At 35.5% G+C, this 23,855-nt stretch overlaps 1 protein-coding gene across 8 annotated transcripts; it reads right to left on the reverse strand.

Annotated features, from left to right (window-relative positions):
- Window positions 1-1,056: 1,056 nt before the first annotated feature.
- On the reverse strand, window positions 1,057-23,855 carry PPP1R42 (protein phosphatase 1 regulatory subunit 42). Of its 8 annotated transcripts, XM_061342766.1 has the most exons (9): window positions 23,375-23,854; window positions 21,261-21,427; window positions 20,671-20,809; window positions 18,467-18,583; window positions 13,017-13,134; window positions 11,342-11,470; window positions 9,891-10,045; window positions 7,865-7,907; window positions 1,057-2,522 (listed from the first exon to the last, which is right to left on the reverse strand). In XM_061342766.1, exons 1-7 carry the CDS (start codon window positions 23,501-23,503, stop codon window positions 9,891-9,893), a joined length of 954 nt encoding a protein of 317 aa, XP_061198750.1. In that variant the 5' UTR covers window positions 23,504-23,854; the 3' UTR covers window positions 1,057-2,522; window positions 7,865-7,907. The 8 variants fall into 8 exon arrangements, with proteins under 8 accessions (XP_061198750.1, XP_061198749.1, XP_061198755.1 ...); XM_061342765.1 differs by lacking the exon at window positions 7,865-7,907; XM_061342771.1 differs by lacking the exon at window positions 9,891-10,045 and having other exon boundaries at window positions 23,375-23,850.

Below are 23,855 nucleotides of genomic sequence, written 5' to 3' on the forward strand. Positions count from 1 at the left end.
AAGTAAGACAGAGTTCTGCAAGAGACAGAGCAATGTTCTTCCAGGTGCACTTTGCTCCCTTCATGTCAAATTATTTGCTGGCTTTACAGCTACAACTTAGCAAAAAACACTCCCCTTAAAAATTCTCCTCTCTCTAGATTTTTCCATCCAGTCATAAATACAAATATTTTAATGTAAATGGTTTGGGTTTTTAAAAAAGACAGGATTTTCAGAGGCAAGTTGCAAAAATGAAGCTTGAGTGACTTTAGTATTTCATACTCCCAGCTACCACCAGCAAGTAATAATAACTTTAAAAATGTATCTAAAATACATACCAGAAAAGCTCCATTTTAGGGGGGGGGGAGGTGTACTAAGGGTTAGAGCATAATTTTTCTTAAAGCCTTAGAGATACTGAGATCCCACCACAGTTCCATTTCATACCCAAACCTATTTAAGGAAATACTTTCTGACCTGTGGATCAGAAGACAGGTGTCTTGTTTGGAAGGGTCTCCCTGACCTTGGCTGTTCTAACTGTAGGAGAAGACGAAGGAGAACCAGGGTAGAGGCAGCGCATCCCAGGGTCTCTGGCTCATAGGAGCCCTGGCTCACAGCTCTCCCCTTGCTAGCAGCCCTGTGGGAAGCACAGCACCGCAGCCAGCATGAGTATCGTGGGAGCCAAGCAGGGTCAGGGCTGTCTTTGCTGGAGCTGAAGAAGTGGGAATATTTAAGCATCAAAGACAGAGTGAAAGACTGCACTGGAGAGGGACTGCAGACTTAAAATGCTGGAGGGCTTTGGAGGAGGCCAGAGAGTGGGACTGAACATACATGTGTGCGGTGGGGATGTGGCCATATTACTACAGAATGAAAAAAGTGAGAGGAAGATTAGATCCAGTGACAGTGAGACCCACGTACCACACTGGTGCTACTTCACCAGTGGAAGCCTTTGACAGGCTAGATGTCAGCTGCTTGGCTGCAGGATTCTCTGTGGGAAACCCCACGGCCTGCATTGTAGGGGCTCATTTACTACTTGAGGTTTGGAAATCTTTATAATAAAGATCATGTTATTCAAGGGGAGAATGCCTGCAGGAGTTAAGTTTATTTGAATAGTATTTATCAAAGAGCAGTAAAATATTACCAATAACAAAATACACAAAATGTTGAAGGTGAAAAGACAGACCTGATCTCCTTATTCAGGAAAAAATCCCTTCTTATTTCAGAGAGGGTCTCAAGCATAAAGTAATAAGGTAGATTCAGATTAGACATTAGGAAGAACTTCCTCACTCTGAGGGTGGTGAGATGCTGGCACAGATTGCCCAGAGAAGCTGTACCAACCTGTGCCCTGGCAATGTTCAAGGACAGGTTGGATGGGGCAACCTCGAGCAACCTCGTCTAGTGGAAGGTGCTCCTGCCCATGGAAGGGGGCTGGAACAAGATGATCTTTAAGGTCCCTTCCAAACAAAACCATCCTACGATTCTATGAATCTATGCTGAGCTGAAATTCATACAGAGAAACTCCATTAGGAAAGGTTTTATTCCAAGGACAATTTACAATCTGGGCTTTCCTTTCCTTACCTGTATGTTTGGAATTTTCCTATATCAGGAGTCTTTTAATCACTCAAACCAGTGCAAAGCAGCCAAACTCAAGTCCCAGTTACTTAAAACAGAATTTGAGTTAAAATGAATGTGTAATACTCCCAATCCAAAAATTAATCAGCACAGGCATCATTAATCTTCTTTTACCTTCCTCTCTAACTATTCCACATTATTCACCAGAACTTGGAAAAACCCAGATGATGGAAATTACTTGTTAGGACTACAGATCTTCTCAAAAACCCATGTGCTAATAGCTACTTTTTCTTGAAGTAAGAGACTGTAAGCATGCCTCTGTGTAATTGCTAGGAGTACAGAAAGAAGCAGGCCTTCAGGTATTCAGGTCACAAAGTAGGTAAGACACTGGTTAAGAACAACTCCTTTCTTGAAGAACTGTGAGAACTAGGTAACCAGTTTAGCCTACCACGTGCAGATGTTTTTACATGCCCTCAGTACGAAAGCACTGCTCCTACATAAATAAGCAGCCCCCTTATTTTTCTGAATGCTCTTAAAAAGCAGTGTTAAGTTCAGCATACTTCACTGTGGAGATTCCTACAGGACACAAGAGGAAAATTTTTCACAATGAGAACAATCAGGCATTGGAATAATCTCCCCAGAGAAGTGGCGGATTCCACGGAGTTGGATACTTTTAAGGTTTGGCTGGACAGGGTGCTGGGACATCTAGTACAAGTCATGTTTCTCTAGAAAGGTTGGAGCAGATAATCCTCAAGGTCCCTTTCAACCTGGTATTCTATGATTCTACGATTCATTTTGTCAGGTTTTGAGATTACAGAGACACAGATAACACATCCATAGAGACACCAGTACCTTTCTTTCTAAGCTTTGAGGGAAAAAAAAATCAATAAAATAAAAACCCAGGCCAAGTCTTCACATCCTGGAACTTCTGGGTGTTAGCCTTCAACTTCTGCTGTTACTTCAGATTCCTCCTCAACCTACGTCAGAGAGATCAGAGAAAACAGATGAGACTTTCACATCAGAACCTCAGCAAAGCCCCCACTGCTCACATCTTCCTTAATGCTTCCCAGGACTACACAACACTTCTACAACAGTTCTAAGCAGTATTATCAACAGCTGCATAAGAAAACCAAAAAAGGATATAGAGATGCAGTAAAAGACTTATTTTTTTTTTTTTCCCCAGTGCCAAACCTGGGGCCAGACTAATCTGACTTGACCTAATCTAATCACTGGGGCATTACACATTCCTTTATTAAAAAATTGATTGATTTTTTCCACACATAAAAATGGTGATAGTCAACACATAAATTTGTATAAAGAACGACAATTTTCAAGTTCCATAAGAAACAAAATCTTAGTAATAATCAAAGCAATTTCTCATACAAATGAAATCAGATAAGCCTCAGTCTTTTATTCCAAAACATTTTTCTACGAACTATGTGTAAGTGATTATACCAAACTTTCCTGGGCATGTAATTAGTGATTACTATGACAGCATAATATATTAACTCTCCAGGAAAGGAAGAGCTTATTGCTTATTGCATCCATTTTGAATGAAAGTATTAGTCTATTACATGGATCATTTCACAGCTGGCTCAGATTTATCTAGAGTTTGATGCAGCAATTAATTCTGCTCAGAATTAAGGGAACAGAAAGAAGTAGTCAAGTCACTTCTGTAGTCTCTGGTTACAGTGTTACATGATTGCAGAGGTAACACTGATCTTTTTTTGGCAGTGAACTCCTAGAGTCCTTCAAGGCCATAAAACCTCAGTAGTTTGTTTTTTAACCTAGCAAAATGTATTATTTAGAGTTACAACATATAACATTTATGATTTAGTGCCTGTGAATAAGCAAGTTCATATATTACCTGATTCTCCTCAGAGCTGTCAGGATAGCTACTTTGTACAGCACGCCAAGATAAAAAAATCACAAGAAAACCAAGGAAGAACCTTTCAGATCCCCTTATCTTTATCAGTTACACTCTGAATTAGTTACATGCTTTCCCATATTAATAGATCATGTGTCTGAATCCTCATTCTGAAGAATCAGTGGGCACACTAACTAAATTAGTTGGCTGTTTTTTTCCCTTTCTGCCCCTGTCTCAGAACTTTTGGATTGTATAGCTTTTATAGCTGTAGCACAGGCAGTTCTATGCACTGCTTTGTACCTGCATATAGAAAGAAATAATATGGCATTAAAATAACTTACACCTTGCACTAGTTTTAATGCGTCATTCAAGAAAAATAGTGGTTTTTCATTGGTTACTGAAGTTCAAGCGTCAACTTTAGGTCAGTAACTAAAACACTGTGTGTGCACACAGTGATGACAATGCTTATGTATCACAGAATCAGAATAGTTTGGGCTGGAAGGGACCCTAAGATCATCTAGTATATCTGGTACCTATAAATCTATTCTGATTATGGTCAGAGCAGTACCAAGGAGAGGTGTTCAGGCACGGAGGCCTTATTTCTTTCCCTTTTGGTACTTCTAGCACACCAAAAAGCTACAACAGTACTGCAGGTGCTCTGGAGGCATCAGAACCGTTACTGGCAAGGCCTGATCTCACACCTCCTAAGTCCCAAGCACAGTTTTTGGTGGGGGGAAATACTACCAACAATAGATGATGACTAATTCAGGAGCCACTAAGACCAATCTGACATATCCAAGTCTTTGCAACTGGATGGGCTGCATCCCAGCGTGCCAGAAGTGTTGCTAAGGAATTAGTGGTTGTAACACTGTCCTCCAAAAAATGTCACATCTCAACTTGCCAGATAAGGGCACAATTATTCTGGTTTCACCTCAGGTTTGTTAAAACAGCTGCATATGGGAGTATGCCTTCACAATGTGTGATAGGATACAGGAAGGCAAATACTGAAACAGTGTTTATATCACTTCAGTAAATTAGTTTATTGGAACTGACTTCAACTGAATTGCTTCCAGGGTTATACTGAAGTGGTTAAAGAATTTATTTATATATCCCCATTTAAGTAGCATTCTTTATTTTAACCTCAAATTACTTTTAAATTCTCCATGCAGTCTGCTTTAAAAACCTGAAGACGCAGCATTATTTTTTTCACTTGGTTGATCTGATTTATGCTTTGTGTATATAGAAGTGATTTTTATAACTCTGTATATTAGATACACAATAAAAAGTGTGCAATGTTAACACAGCAGCCTAAAAATGTTGTGAAGTTTTGAGTTTGTATCTCAACTGTAGCCTGTAAAAGGTCTGGCAACAGGATAGGAATAGAGTAAATAGTGCCTACTGGATGTCTGTTTCATTTATCCAACAACAGTTACAGTGAACACACAACACCTGAAAAATAAATATGCAAAGACTTGGGTCTGCTTTTTGTTTATGTTACCATTCTACAGTAGTACTTTGTTCCTGATACAGTTTTGATGGAGCCACTTACAAGATGCAGCTCACTCTGAAGTCACTACTAGTTTGCGCTGTATATGAATTCTGTTAAATGTTATTGACCTATGACTGGACTTGATGAGCTTTAGGGTCTTGTCCAACCTAAATGATTCTAAATATTAATGTATTTTATGTACAACTTTTCAGACAGTCTGAGTTTCAACATTCTTGAAAGTGCATTACAGCCTGCAGACTCAGATGTACCCTGGTAGTTTTTAGACCCACTGCTGGCTGACAAGCTGCATGTGCCATTTGATTTTCTAAAGCTCTGAGAAATAACCTGTATCTCCTGGAAAAGGTAGTAGATTGAAAAGAATGTGGAATGCGTCTGCATGGTATCTGGCCATCCAGACATGTAGGAGTACATGTGGTCTAGCTGGCAATCTAATCATCAGGAGGTGCGCACTCCCTCTCAACAATTTGGAAAAGCATTTATTCTTTTCAAGGGCAAAGGGTTCTGTCGGTGCATGTGTTCTGTTGGTGTATTTTAGTTCCTTTCTCTTTCACAATTTTGTGCCAGCAGCACAGCAGCACAGAGCACTGGAGAGGGGAGGCATGGACATGGCCAAAAAGGGATGCCTTTTAATACTGGTTTTAGGATGCTGAATGATGTGTCAGTGTTAAGTACTACAGATTTGGCATATATTAAAACTACATATCTGGTTTTGTTTTTAAATTACCACTACTGAAATGTAGGTTTATATAGAAGATAATGCCATCTCTATGTCATCTTGCATGCTTGTAATGACAGAGTTGAATTCTTCCTCGTAAATAGATTATGAATCATCCAGGCAGAATCATCAAACACCACATTCAGCAAGGCTGTAAACATGGATACAGAAAATACCATGAAGATACACATTACTGTAATGTTAATTGTGATGCTACAGAAGCACTTAATTCACCTTTGTAGGTAGTACATACCCTCCAGAAAAAAGAGAATCAACCACTAAATTGTGTGAATTGCCCTCTGAAACCTTACAAGGGCCACAATAACCAGAAACTGCTAGTACCTGACCTCCATTCAAACAGCTCTGATTCAGCAACAATTTTCATTTCAGAACTTCACTCCATCTCTTTATCAAACTTACACTTTATCTCACGTTACAGTGACTCCTTTCATATCCTGTGTCATGGCTGAATAACTCAATGAGAAGTAAATTCCTTACATTTCTCTTCCACAGCTTCACCACTACTTGCTGATAGATATTTTCTAGACCTCACTGAGGTGACTTCTACATTTTTCCTTCAACACCTTCACCAAGGAAAGGCGGTGGGTCAGCCTATAGATGCTGGACCAGGCACTCCAGGTCTGTTCAAAACATGCTTTCAGCTCTGCCAGACTACTCTAGCTGGTATCCAAATATCTAATGCACCTAATTCTGAATTCAGTTTTAGTGCTTGTAGGTTATTCAGTGGATAAAACTCGCTGTAGGATGCACAGCTGAAACTGCACTGGTTTGTATCTTAGTTCTGTATTTCTTCTTGTCCTGAAGCCAAGGCTAAAAGTATTTTTTATTTTTGAATTTTCAGAAGTTTGCTGGAATTGATATTAGTAGGAGAACAAGATTTAGGTCACCTGGAGGTAACATATTCCCCCATGGTTCTCTCAAATAAGAGAACTATATTCTGTAATAAGAAATAAACATAAGATTGTAAAAGTTACAGTTTGGGTATGCAATCTTTATAGCTTGTATCAGCCCCCCCCCCCCCCAAACTGTCATATAACAGGCCTTAATAATTCTAGTTATTGTAATGCCAGTTAGATTCATATAAACAAAAGCCCAATACACATGCAGAACACCTACATTCTGTTATCAAATATACATTACTTTATAAAGATTTCAGACCACACAAATCACCTCTGCTCAAGGCATTTCTAAATATTTCATAAATAAATACATACAATGGTGATAGAATCACCTGCCAAAGCAGCTAAGAAGAGGAAGAAGTAACATTGCTCACTTCCCTTTGAACTACAACTTGAGCTACACAGGATGTGTATGGTGGCTCAGAGAGTGGCTTATGATTAGTTGCACAATACAGTGTACTTACTATATGCTGACTGCATTATTTAAAGATATAAACATATTGCTAATCACATCACATATACTGGAGAGACAAAAGGTGACTTTCCCACCAAATTCTGAATTGCTACAATATTGCTATGAATACCTATTATGATACTTAATTCCATGAGTAAGGAAATGTGGGCAGAAACTGCTGGTTACAGGTTAAGTTTACAACATCGAAATTTCAACAACTTCTCTATTTAGGGAAAATTCATATTCATGCATCCCATTGGAAGGTATTAGGTATCTTTAAAATAGTTAAGAGATTTGTTTTCTTTTAATTACTTCCTGCCAATATCCATAATTCTCTCTAAATGTTCAAAACTAACTTAAAATCCAATATAAATTTGCTATTGTTTTTATATCACCCAGAAAGAAAGATTAATGACATATTTCAGTAATCTAGTAATAACTGGCTTTGTTTCATTGTTCAAGCTGTATGTAATCCTCAGTGGATCTTAGATATAGGTTAAAAAGGCATTTAATGCCTGTTTTTCAGTTGCCAAGGTCAAACATCACCTAGCATGTATAGGGAAAGAGGAAACATCTGTTGGAATAATTTATTTGACTAACAGAAAGGTTAGAATTCAAATTCACTAATTTCTTTGGTCCAATACTGAATTTCATTAAACAATACAAGTATTTGTTCAGTTCCTCATTTTACATGTGGGCACATTTATGCATATCCCTAATTACTGGGTCTGGCAAGGGAATACTGTGATTTGTCATTATTTCATATTTGCATATACTCTGAGAATGAATATTTATGTATTCTGAGGTGGGGTTTTTTTACCCCCCAAAAGAACATTTTAAAGAATTCACCAACCTTTAGGTAATTCCCAAGACTCTTTGGTTTCCATGGAGTTCCACTAATAACAAGATTAGAATAGGTCTTAAGATCAGTGATTACACATGAAATTGTAATTAATGAACAGCAATCTTCAGCATCCAAGAGAAAAGTCCCACTTCCAAGCTTTTTGAAAATACTAAATGCATGTCATCTGACTGTAGTTTATTCTAACCTTTATGTGATTCAGAGTCAAACCTTCTAGACTAACAGTAAAAAAAAGGTAATTAAATAAAATCACTCAAATAGTTTAATTTGCAAATGTGCATTTATACAAATATAGGCATTAAATTCCGATCAAGTATGGGAGATGCAATCTTTGCCTTTCTAGGATCAAAAGGGATTTAAAGGGATTTACAAAGGGCCAGGATTGTAGTCCAGCTTCTTAATACTGAGAAAACTTTTGTCAAGCAAAGAAGCTCAACAATTGGTCAGCTTTTAAATACAGTAGTGTAGAATCAGAATTCATTATCTCAAAGGAGATAGCAGAAGTTCTCTCACTGAAGAAAACATCTTCCTGGGAGGTGCTGTACACACGCGTTCCACCCTTTATTGTCACTACTTATAATTGTAAAGAAAAAGTGTAGTTTTATTCTACCTGGCTCAAAAGACAGAATGCTAATAAAGATGCAATACAAGCTCACAGAGCCCTGAGCATGTGGACAAACTCGTTTGGCAATGGAATTAAAGGAAATGCATGTTTGCATGACATGAATCCTAGCCTGAACTCCTCTATATTTCACAAGCCTGGGCTATCCACTGGAAAATAATTGTGTAGCAGTACTATTTTGTGATAACTGGTGCATTATTCCTTCAGTTCTTGTTTTTCCAAACTTCTCCACTGCAGCAGCAAAAAGAAAAATAAAAAGAACGGGCAAATATATGATGAGTTCAGTTTCTTCCTAGGCCAGAATACATCCATTGTCATATGAAGGACAAAAATGATGCTTTGGAGGAGAGCAGCTCTGTGATTTGTAATTTTTCTTCCCTTTTTAAAGAAAAAAACAGCTATTTTTAATCAGAACAGGAATCAGTAAGAACAAAACTGATGGAATTGAAAGTGGGAAGTTGTCAAGAAAAAATTCTATTAAATGCTGCTCAGTTACTAATAAATTCGGATTTGAATGAAAAATAAAACACTACCTTTAGTAATTTTGTTACCAAAGAATTCCTGTGTCAGTTGAATTTATTTACCTGCAGCACTGCATAAATGATGAATTTTTTGTGAGCCAGCACAGCTGATAAATAATAAAACAGTGATGTTAAAAGTAGCATTAAAAATCTGGAGGGAGTGATATTAGGTCCCCAATACTGAACTAAACTATTACTACAGGTAAAACTGAAAAAACTGTAGGTCCCAAACTGCAAATCCCTGTGAGCAGATATTTCCACAAACAGTTGGACTACAGTTCACAAAGCTGCTTAAGTGAGTAAGAAATACATACGCCAAACTCAAAACTATTTAATTTAATCTAATGTCTAAATGTCTTTCAGGGACACACAGATTTTCTTTCTAGGTTATCTTGATGGTCTTGAGCTGATGCTACAGGAAAATGCTAATCAAGTATATACTACACTGGAACATGCCTATTAGAAGTAAGCTAGAATGATGAAACCTGATTATTTCTCCTTCTACATATTACTATGTGCATGGGATCAGCCTTTGCCAATGTTGTTGACAGTGACTGTACTTCCAAGAATTAACTTGGATATTATTTTATCTTTGTAGAAGATTACAATCAAATGCATATGAGAGAAACTAGTAACACAGAAGTTATTGCTGTTAGCTAGTCTACTGATTTATAACCAGAAACTGAAATCTATTGTCCTGTGTTTTGAAGAAAGAAATATAAAAAATATAACATGGTTAAAAAACCCCCCAACAAAACAGAAAACTTCTTTTATATTAAATTCTACCTTCATGTCCTCATTTTCCAACCGACTCAGTAAGAGCTGTGCAAGCAATAACCAATGGAGCTAAGAGAAAGATATTTGAGGAACATACCTAAGTTTTTGTCTGACTTATTTTTTTCCCCAGGATTCTTGGCAGAGGTTTTTTTATAGCTTTCTGCATCTCAGACAAAACTAAAAAATCTGGTTTTCCTTTCACAGAGTGACTGTAGTGACAGGGAACAACAGGATAAAGTGTTTCCAAGTCAGCTGCAGAAAACAAACAAACAAGGATTAATTCAATATCCCAAGTCAAACCATATCTGTTTTAATACTCAGTATGATTGATCACAGGTTCCAATATATCTTGTTAAAGAAAACAGTATAATAAGCCTTAGGGTTATGCCTTGAATTTGATAATTGAGAATAGAAAACTTTGTATGAAATTATGGAAAGTGCTGCCAACACTGATGAAAGGGAATATTAAAGCAGGTATTCCCATTCAGGTAGTTATTGAAAGGGAGGAAATTCAATTACATAGCACCTCCTTATATCAGCAGTTATTCAGAAGACAGAATATTACTTTCAGAATTGTTGCCATTCATGTATGGCTTCCAAACACTGAATAAACTGCAACTTTATTGGGCCTGAGGCTGACAGGCTGACTGCTTTTTTACTTCATGTCTTCAGAAACAACTGATCTTCATGAGATTTCACGAATTAAAAATTAGTATGTATTAGTAATTAATAAATAGTGTGGTTATAAAGAACATGCTCTCTCCATTAAGCTACATATCACAGTTAATCCTTTGAAAGCAATAGTGTAACTTCTACCGGTTTTATTTGATAAATACAGTCACTCAAACCATTTTGAGTAATTTGAAGTCTAATGTCTACTACCAAACCCTGCAAGATGGCAAGACATGCTGGTAAGGTTTTAATCTGTAGTCAGCTCTGTAACAACAACCACCCCCATGTTTTGATAAAAAAAAATAAAAATCAAAGTTTATTTCAGGTTTTGCTTGAGTTTCAAAACTAATTTGTTTCCCACCTCAAGAACATGTTGCCTTTTCTTATAGTTTTAAGGCTTTTTTTCAGGAGGGTTTTCTTTTTTTCTAATCTTTCCAAGTTTAAAACTTTTACTTCTGCTAGACATGTATCTTGGGAAAACCTTTAGAAGGACTGTAAATCTACACAGACCAAATAAATACCAACAAATAAATTTTAAAAGTCTGATGTATTTCATGCACATTTATTCTAGAATGCCCCAAAATTTTGCTTTTATTTATTATTTATTTTAATATGGAAAGTAATCAGAAGTAATTACAAACATTCAAAATGTAGCTACTCTTTTCCATAATTCTGGGAGATTGGGATGGAAGGAAAAAACCACCGTATAAATTACTGCTAAAATCAAAGTTTATAATGGGAAAGTTCAGTTTCTTTTCCTGTGTTTGGTCTTGCCACCAATACAAGTCTTATTCTTAGTATCTTTACTGTTAGTTGCTCTTTTATTTTTGCTATAATATTACAAATAAGCATGAAGTAATTGATTAGTTTGCTTACATAAATGTAGATGGGCTGCATGCTCATTTGTCATTCTTTCTTTCTTTGTTTTCCTGGCAGCTTTGGAGGCTTTCCAATTCATTAGGAACTGTCTTTCCATTTCTTTAATTTCTTTCCCATCAAGGGATTCTGTCAAAGAGAAGTGAACATTTTCTGTGATACCCAGAGTTAACTAAAAGCCTGTGCAAAGATGTACGCAATGTGTACTCCTTCTTTATTTGCTCTCTTCAAATCTTTTTTGCTGCTTTTAGTCTTTTGGTAAAAATAAATAGCCAGTAAAGCTTGATACTGATATTCAACCTGCAAGAGTAAGTTGACATGTCTGAATTACAGACGAGAACATCTATTATTTTTATAACTTTCAAGGGAAATATATACATTTCATGTTCTGTTAGCATGCACCACTTTTTATGCTATGCTCTTACACGAGATATATCTAGATGCAGAAATTCGGGTTAAGAGAGAGAAACTGCATGTCTTGGCAATCAAGGGGTCCTACTGATCACAAAGACAGATAGTTTCGGCTCTTTGAGGTTAACTTTACTCACTTAGGTGAGTGTTTATGCTCTATGTTTCCTTGGTTGCATCTCCATTTTTGAGTCAGACCAAATGAAATACCTCATTTGGCCACAAATTTATGTTGTGTTAGAACTGTCCTAAGGCACAGTTAGTTAAACTGTGCAGATAAGCTTTTGCTTTTCCTTAAGGGCCAATATTTTGTACTCTCAGAAAAAAAGAAAAACAGGGTCTGTAATTACAACTTCTAAGATAATTGCCACCTTTATTCCAAAAAGTAAAAAATGAGCAGATAGGTTTTACTTTTTTCTGCAGCATGAATACTTCTGCAGCATGAAGACTAAATTACTGCCTTTATGCTAAAATTATCTCAAAATAATGTAACAGCATCACAGTAAGGTTAATAAATACATTCATCACAAGTGTAGATTGCTTTTAAGGACAAATGTTATATAACAAATTCAAACATGGTAAGGTACAGCCTGTACAACTGTAACTGTACAAATAAAACACGTAAGCAACTGCTACAGGCTGATAAGGGAGAAGACTAGACTTATCTTTGAGAATCATTTTCACAATGACTGGAATATGAACGCAGGAAAGTCTTATTGTTATAGCATAACAGGATCTTATGATAATAGAATTTTATTATAATAGCATAATAGAATAGAAAGTTTAGGTTGGAAAAGACACTTAAGATAATCAAGTCCAACTGTTAACCTAGCACTGACAAGTCCACCACCAAACCATGTACCAAGTACATTTACACGTTTTTTAAACACCTCCAGGGATGGTGACACAACCACTTCGCTGGGCAGTCTATTCCTGTAGATGACAACCCTTTCAGAGAAGAAATGTTCATCAGTGGCCCAGCTAAACCTGCCCTGGCACAACTTGAGGAACAATCTCACCAATCATCTATTGTAAAATGAATTATTACTTCTAATAGCAAAAGCTAAGCATCATGGTTTGTGCAGTTGATTACAGAAGCAAGCTTAGATACATTATCTGTACATAAATAAAACTATTATAATTTGACATCAATACCTATGGCAGTAATTGTATTTGCATACATAGTATGCAAGAATGATTAATATATCAGTTATGCTCTAAAACAGGGAGGGTTATGGATGGGTTTTGGGGATGGCTGTTGTTTTACCTAAAGTTTGTGACTGTACTACAATCCTGTCCCTGTACTTAGGCTTGTTGCAGATGGGGTTTCCTGCAAGTTCCATTCTGCGCAGCTTTGTCCATTTGTTTAATACAACCTCCAAATCCTGCAATTGATAAAAGAAGAGAACATTGTCATTATTTTTTCACTCTCCAGAGTAAACTTCAACAGTAATACTACTTGTTCTGTCAGGCCCAAATCCTGCACATAGAAATAACTTCAACGAGACTATTCATGTATTAATATGCACGTTAGCAATGTGTATTTTCAAGTACAGTGGTGTATAGCATTCTCTGAATATGTCAAAATTGCAAAGAAAAATGGTGATGCAGTTGGAAAACTCTGCATGATTATGCACACAGTAATACCAGCTATGGAAAATCACCACCTCAATCCCATTCATGAGCACCTAATGCTAAGGAATTACCAGCCAAAAAAAAAGTAAGATATGCAATGTCTGTTAATGTATCCCCATGGTTCCACAGGGCACTCAAGAGTATCAGTGTCTGATTATATATTGAAAAATCTGTGGAAGAATAAACACTTTACAGAGAAAGAACAGACTAAAAAAAGCTAAAATTGTGCAAACCACAGTAGGCTGCCTCACTCTATTTATATGTAAACATGTATTTTACAGAAGAAAGAGTAACACCCCCCCACATAACTGAGTGTGGTCGGTTACAGTATTGGCCCAAATAGTGAAATTTTTGAAATATACCTTTCTCCATCTGGGTTCCGTCTAGTTACTCAAGGGCAGTATGACCTAGATAAAATTTCTTCTGTCTTTTAAATACAATAAATTCAAGTTAAAAGGATGCAAAGCTTAGCAACTTGGTCCTTTCTACTCTACTACTTTCTAAAATACTTTTGTCTTAAAATTGCACTTAGTCATCCTTAACGGGCTTCCTTTTGTGTATGAAAAGCTTAAGGAGGGATTCAGAGCAATCCATATGACTGAAGGAGGAGAGAGAATCTATATTCTACATTTGTAATAATCTGGAAAAAAATCTACTGATCATGTTGTGACAGATTCTAAACTGCACAGTCTATAGAATTTTGTAGCTTAATGCCAATAATGAAGTATCAAACAACACAGGTATCACTAAAATTCTCCAAATTTAGAAAAATCACCTGGGTAATGCAAGTAAGGAGAATTCTGTTTTTGCAGGCCCTACTCCCTTGGTAGAAAATCCTCCTGGGAATATTCTGTGGGTTATATAACAGTGTTTAGAAAAATCATATGGAAGAGGAGGTGTAAGCAAAGCCTCACACCTCCAAACCATGTAATTTTTTGTCCATTGATATTATCTATCATCTATTGTTACCCAGTGACGATAAAGTCTTTTCTGAAAAACAGAGAGCAAAATCAGTTCTGTGAGGATCAAGACTGATAAAACAATGCAAGAAACTGAGGACCAGTCCACTGGAAGAAGCGTTGATAAATCTCATAATATTACACAAGAAAAGCTTAGTCAGCATGTATCAGAACAGCAATATGTATCAGATCAGCATGTATCAGAACAGTTTCGGTGCACAAATACAACATTTAGGGGAAAAATATTTCAGACTAGGGCTATTAAAAAAGAAATATCATTTAACAAGTGTATTTATTTATTCTTACCTGAGCATTCAGGCATTGTCACTGAACTCTGTAATGTGTTCTAGATTTTACTAGGAAGAATTTTTTCAAGTAATAGTTTTGCAACACAAACTTGTCTATTACTGAAATATAATGTATACAGTTTATCTTTGATGAATGTGTACAAAGAGTCCTGTAGATCTTTTTTTTAAGCTGTTACTTACTTGATAAATGACCCAGAACATGCTTACTCCAGTGTATGTTTATCTAAGAGCACACTAATCCTGTGCTGAAATATGATTACCCTTTCGATACGCTCTAGTTGTTCATTGCCTTCCTGTCTCTAATAAAGTGCTTTCACTTCCCAGCCTTTCAATAAGCTGTACTAAAGGGACCAGACACTCTTCTGGGCAGTCTCCGTTTGATAAATGATCATGTCATGCTATCACTTTGAGGTTTGCTACAAAATACTGACAAGCAAATTGTATTCCATTGGGGGTGGAGAAGAGGGGGAAGGGCAAGTGCCTTAGTAGACAGCTGTAGAGTTGGCATTAATGTTCTTACCAATTAATGATGGCCATTTAAGAATTGGTATTTGACCAGTATGCTCCAGTTTTTATCAGAAACGTCTAGTCCAACTGCCTGACTACATCTACAGACAGCAATTTGTCACCATTTTGATTACCTGTCATAATCTATTTGAGAAAATCTATAATTTTTCTCTTGTTCCTGACTCAATTCTGAAGAGAATGAATTCATCTTTTGTGATATCCTCTTGTCATAATCAATATTGGGCAGAGGTTGAATAAATTAAAGACTTAAGAAATACAGATTTTTGTAAGTAATTCTACCTGTATTTTCTCTATCTATCCAAATACTCACACAAGTCATACTCTTCCCAAAACTAATATAATAAATAAATACTATACTTTTTGTAAACAGGAAGAGTTGTGGGCATTTTCAATAGGAATAGTTGTTTGTTTTTAAATTCCCTTAGTATTCCAACCCCAAAACACTGGAGCTTAGAAGTCCTTGTGAACGTGTCTATAATAAACCAGAAGCTTGGTAGGATAAATAAATAAAGTAGCAAGCAATAGGAACCAAAGAAAAGCCAATTCTATTAAAATCAATTATATTCTTGATAAGTGAGCCAAGACATGCTTTCTACATGTGGTAGCTAGTCCTATTAAGTTAGACTGCATGAACTGAGAAAAATGACTTAATTTTGCTCTGTCTACATATAAATTCAGTCATGTGAAACAAGGTCATATGCCTTGATGTCTGTTAATTTTGCTAACAGTGCCCTGAATTAGCCAGAACTTCAAGTGCTTGAATTTCCTAGCCCAGATTTTCAATTACATCGAGATCAACATGGCCTTGTTGACAAGTGAAGGAGTATGGGTTTTTCTAGTAATGTGAAAAAATTCAGTTAAATGTTTAGATATATGATAATTCACCAGTTCTTTAAAAGTGAGAAAAGTCTACATGAGAAGATTGTATTTCATGCATTTCTTATGCCTTTCACATTTCCCTCTTTTGCAAAGATTCTGTATTATTCCTGTTGCCATCCACCTCTGCTACACAGCTCACTGCTGTTGACCAGCCCTGCTTGGCAATGCATGGCTCCTCTACAGCTTCTCTTCCCATGGGGTGAAGCAGAGCTGGGTACATAGCCTTCTGACACTTCTGTCATATTGCACTCCTATTGTCTCTGATCAATGCCAGGCATTCCTGGGGATGTTCTTGATGGCAGTGATGGGGAAGCAGGAATGGGAAGGCAGGGGACATAGAGCGTTTGGTGTGAAAAGAGGTATACCTAAGAGTTTTGAATACAGAGGGGCAAGAAGGAGGAGAATGGAGGCAGCTTGTGTGGGAATGAAAAACCCTTTGCTGTTTGTAAAAATTTCAGCCAGCAGAAGTGATTAACTATATGTAGTACCATGTATACTGAAATCCTTTCAGCTATCACAATTTAGAATAATGTGAGCCATGGAAATATGAAGTTCAGGGTTGCAAAAAAGTTGAAGCATACTTAATGCTTCCCTCAGCTATGTTTATTTTTAAACAGTTATTGGATATATAAGATTGTTCTGCTAGATGGTCACTCTGAGTTAAAGCCTTTTAAATAGAGCTTAAACTGCCTTTTAAAAAAATATTTTTCTTTTTCAGTACTGTCAGGTTGGTGTTTTCAATTTAAATAAGAGCTTATATTAGTGATAAGTAGAGCCTCCTAAAATGTAATCTCTAAACCTCAGTAATTGTAGCTGTAAAGTTGGATATCCAGCTGCACTGCTGTTAGACTGTAGCTGCATTAATGTCAGGCAGATTGAATATGGTCATTCATTTTATGGGTCTGCAAAAATGTGAAGAGAAATACACAATCTCCTCCATATTTGCAACTTGGAGACTGCTTAGAAAATGTTTTCTAAATTTACCAGAGCTTAATCCAAGTGTAACTGGCAGCAGCAGCAGCAGCAAACTCAAATGCTAGCCACGTAATTTTTCAAAAGCTGTGACTGTGTAACATGGAAATGTAAATGTCTGATGGCTTTGGATAAATATGAGCTCTGGTCTTCTTGATGATTAAATAATGAAATTTAATAATGATTAAATAATATATACACAGCTTCTGAATAATGCAGACTTTTTGTTCTCTCCTTGTTCTTTGTCAGAAGATACTGATTTTCCTTCTGAGACACTGAAAATCTCTGAACTGGCATCCTTATTCTTAAAAATAGTTGGTTCTTTGGCTAAGACAATTTTCTAAGATCATCACAACTGGAATATTTTGTATTCATAAGAAAGAAAACAATACAATAAAAAAATCTGTAAAAAAACATGGTAATGTGTTTTATTTAGAAAAGAAATCCTTTTCAAAAGGAAAGCTTCAGACATGACCTATTTAAGAAAGCTTACTGTTATTTTGTATGTAACTAACACATTCAATATGGCTTTAATTACCCATCAAAAGCCTACATTAATTCTATTTCGATATAAATTCAATCACAACTGCCAGCCAGAAACACAGCTTGAAATGCAATACATTAATAATCCTCTTGTAAAAAAGAAATGCATTGTTCAACATTTTAAAATAATAAAATGCAACAAATTAAGTCCAAATAAAGTACATTGACTTAGAGAGCTGATAGATTATGCAATAAAATACTGAAATCTCCTCATCAATAAACAGAACTGGCAAATTTATTACGTGTTGTAAGAAGTAATAAGAATAGTTATTTTAATAATTACTAACCATTAAAAGTTAACTTTTCTAAGGAAATAGGATGCATATGCAAACCAGTAATGCAAACCATTAATTATTTTAATCATGGCTTTTTCTTGGTGGTTTGGGTTATTATTTAAGCCAAATCATTTTAGTATTTATTAATAAAAATATAAATTTAATAAAAAGCAGAACACTCATGTCTATGGTTTATATCAAGTGAAAACAGTGTTTATTAAGTTATTTATAAAAGTTTGTTCCATGCCTCTACCATGCAATGATGGTGACAGATAATGTTCAACAGAAATATGATATTCAGTTACTGGCATGACACTAAAATTATTTTTTAAGTGTTCTTTATGTCAAGAAGTAGAAGACATGTTAACTTATAAAGATAATGAGAAGTGACAAGGCCAATTCTCCTGTTCCTTTTTGAGAAGATTAGCTGGAAATTTTAAGTGTAGAATATTCTGTTCAAATCACATGTATTACTGCAAAAGAGAGTGAAAATACTTTTATTTCACTTGGTTTCACTTGGCTGTGACTGTGGAAGTTTTGAGTTTCTGCTTATGAAGACATGTCTTTCCTTAGCAGAAATTCGTATCACCCATACTAAACAGAACAAATATTTAGTACCTTGATATGTCGAAGTTGATTGTCAACTGCTCTAAGATAAGAAAGATTTTCCAAAACTGCCAGTTCGTCTAATTCATCAATGTTGTTATTGCTGATATTCAACACAGACAAAGATTTCTGGAGGAGGAAAAGCAGAGAAAGAAAATATTTTTTGTCATGCCAATCATGAGTAAAGTTATAAATTCATACAGAAAATTCTCTTAGAGCAGGAACAAGCATATGAAGCAGAAACATGCAAATACAACAACCACATATCTCACGCATTGTTTTATGTAGGCTTTCCATATTGTCCTAAAACACTGTTTATTTTCGAGTCAAAGCAAAACAAGATTATTTCTCAATTACTTCAGGAATTCTTAGTGAATACAAAATTTTTATTTTTCTCTAAACATGTTCAAATGCTTTACAGTTCTGTGAATGCTACTAACTCTATATTTGAAGTATGAAACAGACACAGAAATTGACTGCTTTTACCAAGGTTAAGTCTGAACCGCATAAAGCTGAAATCCATGTCTGATGCCTACCTCATCTTGTTTAATGGCTTGCCTACGCTGTTTTCCTTTCAGGCTTAAACTTAATAACTTCTGGGTATACATACATCTGTTCCTTGTTCCTTCTTTGGAACACTAGTGAGTCACATAATGCACTTTGTAACAGATAATAGCTAGAGAGATCTTTACATTCTAGATAAAATATAAATGGGTTTCAGGTAGTACTTAATGTAGTTTCACTTGAAAAGAACAAGAAGCTTCTATCTTCAGAAGATTAAAACTGACACCTATTCAAGTGAGGTTAAAATTATACCAGATATGGGATTTACCATTAGTTACAAAATGTCCTTTTCAGCAATGTATATAGGAAATGGAACCCGTTAAAAAATCTGACCAAGGTCTACATTGCAGGCAGAGATTACCATAATCACCCCGATATGCACAGTGCATAAACTTAAACTCCTCAGTCAAAAGAGTCATTATATTGTCATCATCCAAACATTTGCTTCTAGTACACAGAGAACTATATGGCCCCATGATTTTTGCTCCTTCATCTCTGATAGCATTAAGAGCCAGAAACAGAAGATGATAAAGTAAGAAGTGATGTCTTAAAGATGGACCAAACACTTCGCACTTGAATGATGAAAAATAGAATGTTTTCACATGTAGCTTTCACAAAGATGTTACGTGGTCAAGAATGCAAAGTGCTTCTTTCAAAACAAAAAACAAACCCACACCAAAACACCTTAAACAAAAGCCATGAAGAACTAAATGCTAGTGATTCTAGGCCAGGATGCTGAAAAACACTGAAGTATCTGATTTATCATCCTGGGAAAATATTAGCTCTATAACCTCCCTCTACTTTCATAATATAGAAGGAACAAAATAAAAGTGCTCTCACAGAAATGACTTGTTTCTATTAAAGGAAAATGGCAATACATGTCTTGGATTACTTAATCTCAAAACAGAAAGAATTAGAGCCAGATCAAATGTTCATGACACACACATGAACAGAGGGACTCACTTTTCAGTGAGTGCTTCATCTTCACAAAAAAAGCCCCCTCATCAAGCCCTGACTACACTTTGGGAGATACAGCAAGATGAATATTTTTAGTATAGAACAACATCCATTCATAAGTAAAGTCTAATTTTTTAACCACTTCAAGGATATATTTGATGTTTAATGTGTTGAAAGAACTTCAGAAGTTGGCTTTCCTGAAGCCTTGATATAACACAACATAGAAAAATTGCACAACTAAAACTGAGTATTTTTGATTGTGTTGCTGTTAATATCCAGAATAAAAGCTGTTTACACTTCTTTTTTTGCCATTGTACTCTCTAGAGAAATACAAAAGGAAGTAAATAAACTAATATAACAACAAACTGACTACAAATTATGTAGACTGAGATAACTAGCAGTTATAAATTCCTACCCCTTTTTATTCACATTATGTTATATAGGTATATGGCATTCACATTTTTCCTTACTTCCTCTCTCTCTTTATTCTCAATTCCATCCTCGATAGAAAAGTAAATGAAGAAGTAGAATCTGTTGGGCTCCTTGCTTATATAAAAATTGGAATGGGAATCCCTTGAAAGAATGCCACCAATTGGCAGAAAAGGAAACCACACGGAGATCAAGCCTTAATGACTTTCTTTAAAAAGATTGAACTACCGATTAACGGCTCACTGAAATTCTCAGAATGTACTTACTGCCAGGGACCTAAGAGATCTTGGATCAAACAGAAGCTTTTCACTATGGGGGAGATGTTGACTTTCAATATGTAGCTCCCTTATTTCTTCTATTTTATCCAGACCTTCTACTACAGTAATGTAGTTGCCCCCCAGATACCTGCAGAATAGAACACAAAATAGATTTAATAGCCTTTGACAGTAAAAGCGAACACAGGGCCTCAATATGTTAAAAAAAATTAAATGTTATTGAATAATACCTTGGAATTATAATAGAAAAAGTAAATAACCTAGTATGTGAGTAGAGCATACAGCTAACAAACAGATCCAAGGGGTTTTAGCTACTTTATCTATTGCTATTATTATTTTCATAATAATAATAATTATTATTAAATTGCTGAAAAATGAAAACAATTTAAATGTAAATAAGTATGTTACGATGATGTGTTATTACTTACATCATAGAATGCTTCATTAAAAAAAAGCAATAACTTTTATTTGAAAAGCAAAATTTAAGAGCCCAAAGGACCTTAATGGCTACATAGTATTTAATTTCTTAGTGTAATTATTATTATTTTACTAGTGAAATAAATACATTGTTTTCAACTTACAGCTTTTCAAGTTTTTTCAGTGATGAGAGATTTTCCATACAGGAAATACAATTGTTCTGAAGGTAAAGGTGCGTTATGTTTGAAGCAAAGTCCAAGTTCTGGATTTGACTGATTTGGTTATCATATAAATATAGAACTCTAAGATTTTTGCATGAAGAGAGGTCACCCTGAAATAAAGAATAACAAATTAATTCTATGTAGGAGTTCATTCACTGCCTGCTTCTGGAAGCTGTTTATTGGTTTTATATTTATGTTCTGCTTCATGGTTTATACTTTTTCACCTTTAACTAACACTTTTAGCAACTTTTTTTCCTAGAAAGGCTAAATGTCAGTAATCATCAGATTAAGACTGACATCCATCTATTACTGTTCTGCTGTACACAAGCTGAGGACTACCGAAACCATCACAGTTATGTACATGTTTGCCTTCATGAGGTGGATTTTCAGAAAAGTTAGTGTAGTTGGCTGTGCACATTCCTAGGAGTGGGCTGAATAAACCCATTTGCTTGCATGGCTCTGTTCACATAGAACAAGCTATTTTATCTTGACTGAAATCACACTTTTAAAGCGGAAATCTACCATACACAACAATTCAATTGTTCAGGGTTCATCAATTTCAGAATGTGCTCAGTATCTTCAGGGGATTTGAATTAACTCGGGACTTACTGAAACCTGTCTAAATTTCCTATTATTAAACTCAAAGGAAGAAGGACTGGATTAGGCTTGCAGGTTTAGTCTTTGAAAATGGAAAGGTCATGGATTATTTTTTAAATGAATAAGCCCCAGGGAGCAATTTATAAAAAAAAAAGTAGATTTTAACCTGACTAATTTGAAAAAGCCACCACACCAGTCTGAATCTGTTAACCTCACTTGGCTTATATCCTGTTCTTGAACTCCCCTTCCCTTTCTTGGACTTCCTCTGAAATCTAAGGAATAAATCAAAGATAGATTGAAAAGATAGTGCTGTGAGTTAACAACTCTTTGTACAAAGTCCCAAGACTAAAAAAATATAGCATTAATGAGGCTAAAGTAAGTGTTACACTTAATTGTACGTTCAGCAATACTGCTTCCTTAAAAAAAAAATTTCAATCTGATCTGCAAAATTTCTCATTATTACATCTTCTTCTATTTCACAGTTTGCATTTTTATAAAGGTAACCATCAAGAAATACAAATATTTAAATTAAAAAACAAAACAAACAGCAAACCTGCTGAAAATATGAACTTTGGTTTTAACCTCAGACCTGAAGTCTCCAAGAACACTGGAGCTAGATTTCAACAGGGCTAAAGCACTGCTGGCAAAGCCCTGCACCTACTGATTCGATGGCAACAGCCTGAGTATATTGTATAGGAAAAGTGTCAGGTCTAAATGATTAATTTGAAATACTTTTTCTGAAGTGGCTAAAGAGGTAAGCAAGTTGAATTATTTCCATTCTGGTGACTTCCTGAAAGGTCCTTTAAAATGCAGCAACTGTACGAAATAAAATAAAACAGCAAATTTTGTTGTATTTTATGATATTTTATTTTTAAGAGCTGCAAATTTCTGTTATAGAACTGTGAAATACTGGAAAAAAAATACTTAATCACCCTTGTGTAACTACTTATATAGATTTTCTCTTTAACTAATGGCAAAAATAGGGTACCGATAATACTCTTCTTGTCTGCTATACAGATGATATAAGTTTCCACAGTTTGAGATAAGTAAAATAATTTAACAAGATTTTTGGCACATAAAGAAAAATGTGTCAGGTCAATAATAACAAATGCTGCAGACTGTTGGAGCTCCAGTCACTTGTTTTGATGTTTTATATGAAAAGTTACAGCTGAAAGATTATTTTCACATTTCAAATGCCATATATTTAAAATCTATTTAAACACTGTTATGTACAAGCAGTGTTCCACACAGTAACAGGAGTGAACACTAAAGCATGTTTCCAAACAGATGCATGATTAAGGCTTAGTTACAAGACAATATAAATGTTTAAACGTAATATACCTGTTAGAAAATAGAAATTTGTTTTATTTGTCTCCCCACCTATAGAAAATTCATCATATCAGTAACTACAAAACATATGAATAGGTAGGTTAAAAGGAACAAAGAAAAATAAATCTTACAATTGCATCTATATTTTTAGCTGATAAATTCAGATGAGTTATTTTTCGCAGGTACTGCCCAAAGTCCTCTTCACTGCGATTCTTGTGACTGATACTTCTAGCAATTAGGTCCACTGTCAGTTGAACCATGATTTCTTAGTAGGCCAAACTGCTCTAGCACCACTTTTAATAGTGTATTCCATGTGCTCTTCTAGGTGGCTTTATAAAATGCCTTAAAAATGAAAAAGGAAAATGTTATACTTGTACCCCAGATCTTCAGCAAAGCTTACGTATATACTTCAAATCTGTTTCCTCACCAATTCCCTTTTGCTTAGTAACACATTTATATGTAGTCTTCGCTGCTTATAAGACCCTATCCATTTTTTGCTGCCATTTTTTCCAAGCTTATTGTTATATTTCACCTGCTGCTTCAGTGTGCTTAAGTAGGTTGTACCCTAGTCTTCATCTTTTTGATACAGAAATCTGAGCAAAATGGTCCACA

This window comes from Neopsephotus bourkii, unplaced genomic scaffold (genome assembly GCF_033783945.1).
Source record: "Neopsephotus bourkii isolate Nb327-2 ecotype Australia unplaced genomic scaffold, CSIRO-AGI_Nbou_v1 NB_1820, whole genome shotgun sequence".
NCBI classification, from domain to species: domain Eukaryota; kingdom Metazoa; phylum Chordata; class Aves; order Psittaciformes; family Psittacidae; genus Neopsephotus; species Neopsephotus bourkii.

Bases quoted from the DNA above. Each gene is read 5' to 3' on its own strand.
- PPP1R42 (XM_061342765.1), bottom strand. From the start codon at position 23,503: ATGGTTCAACTGACAGTGGACCTAATTGCTAGAAGTATCAGTCACAAG. The intron at 20,810-21,260 runs GTAAGTTGAAAA...TCTATTCTGCAG, and splicing joins CTGAAAAAACTTGAAAAGCT to GTATCTGGGGGGCAACTACA. The intron at 13,135-18,466 runs GTACTAAATATT...TATCAATTGCAG, and splicing joins ATCAACTTCGACATATCAAG to GATTTGGAGGTTGTATTAAA.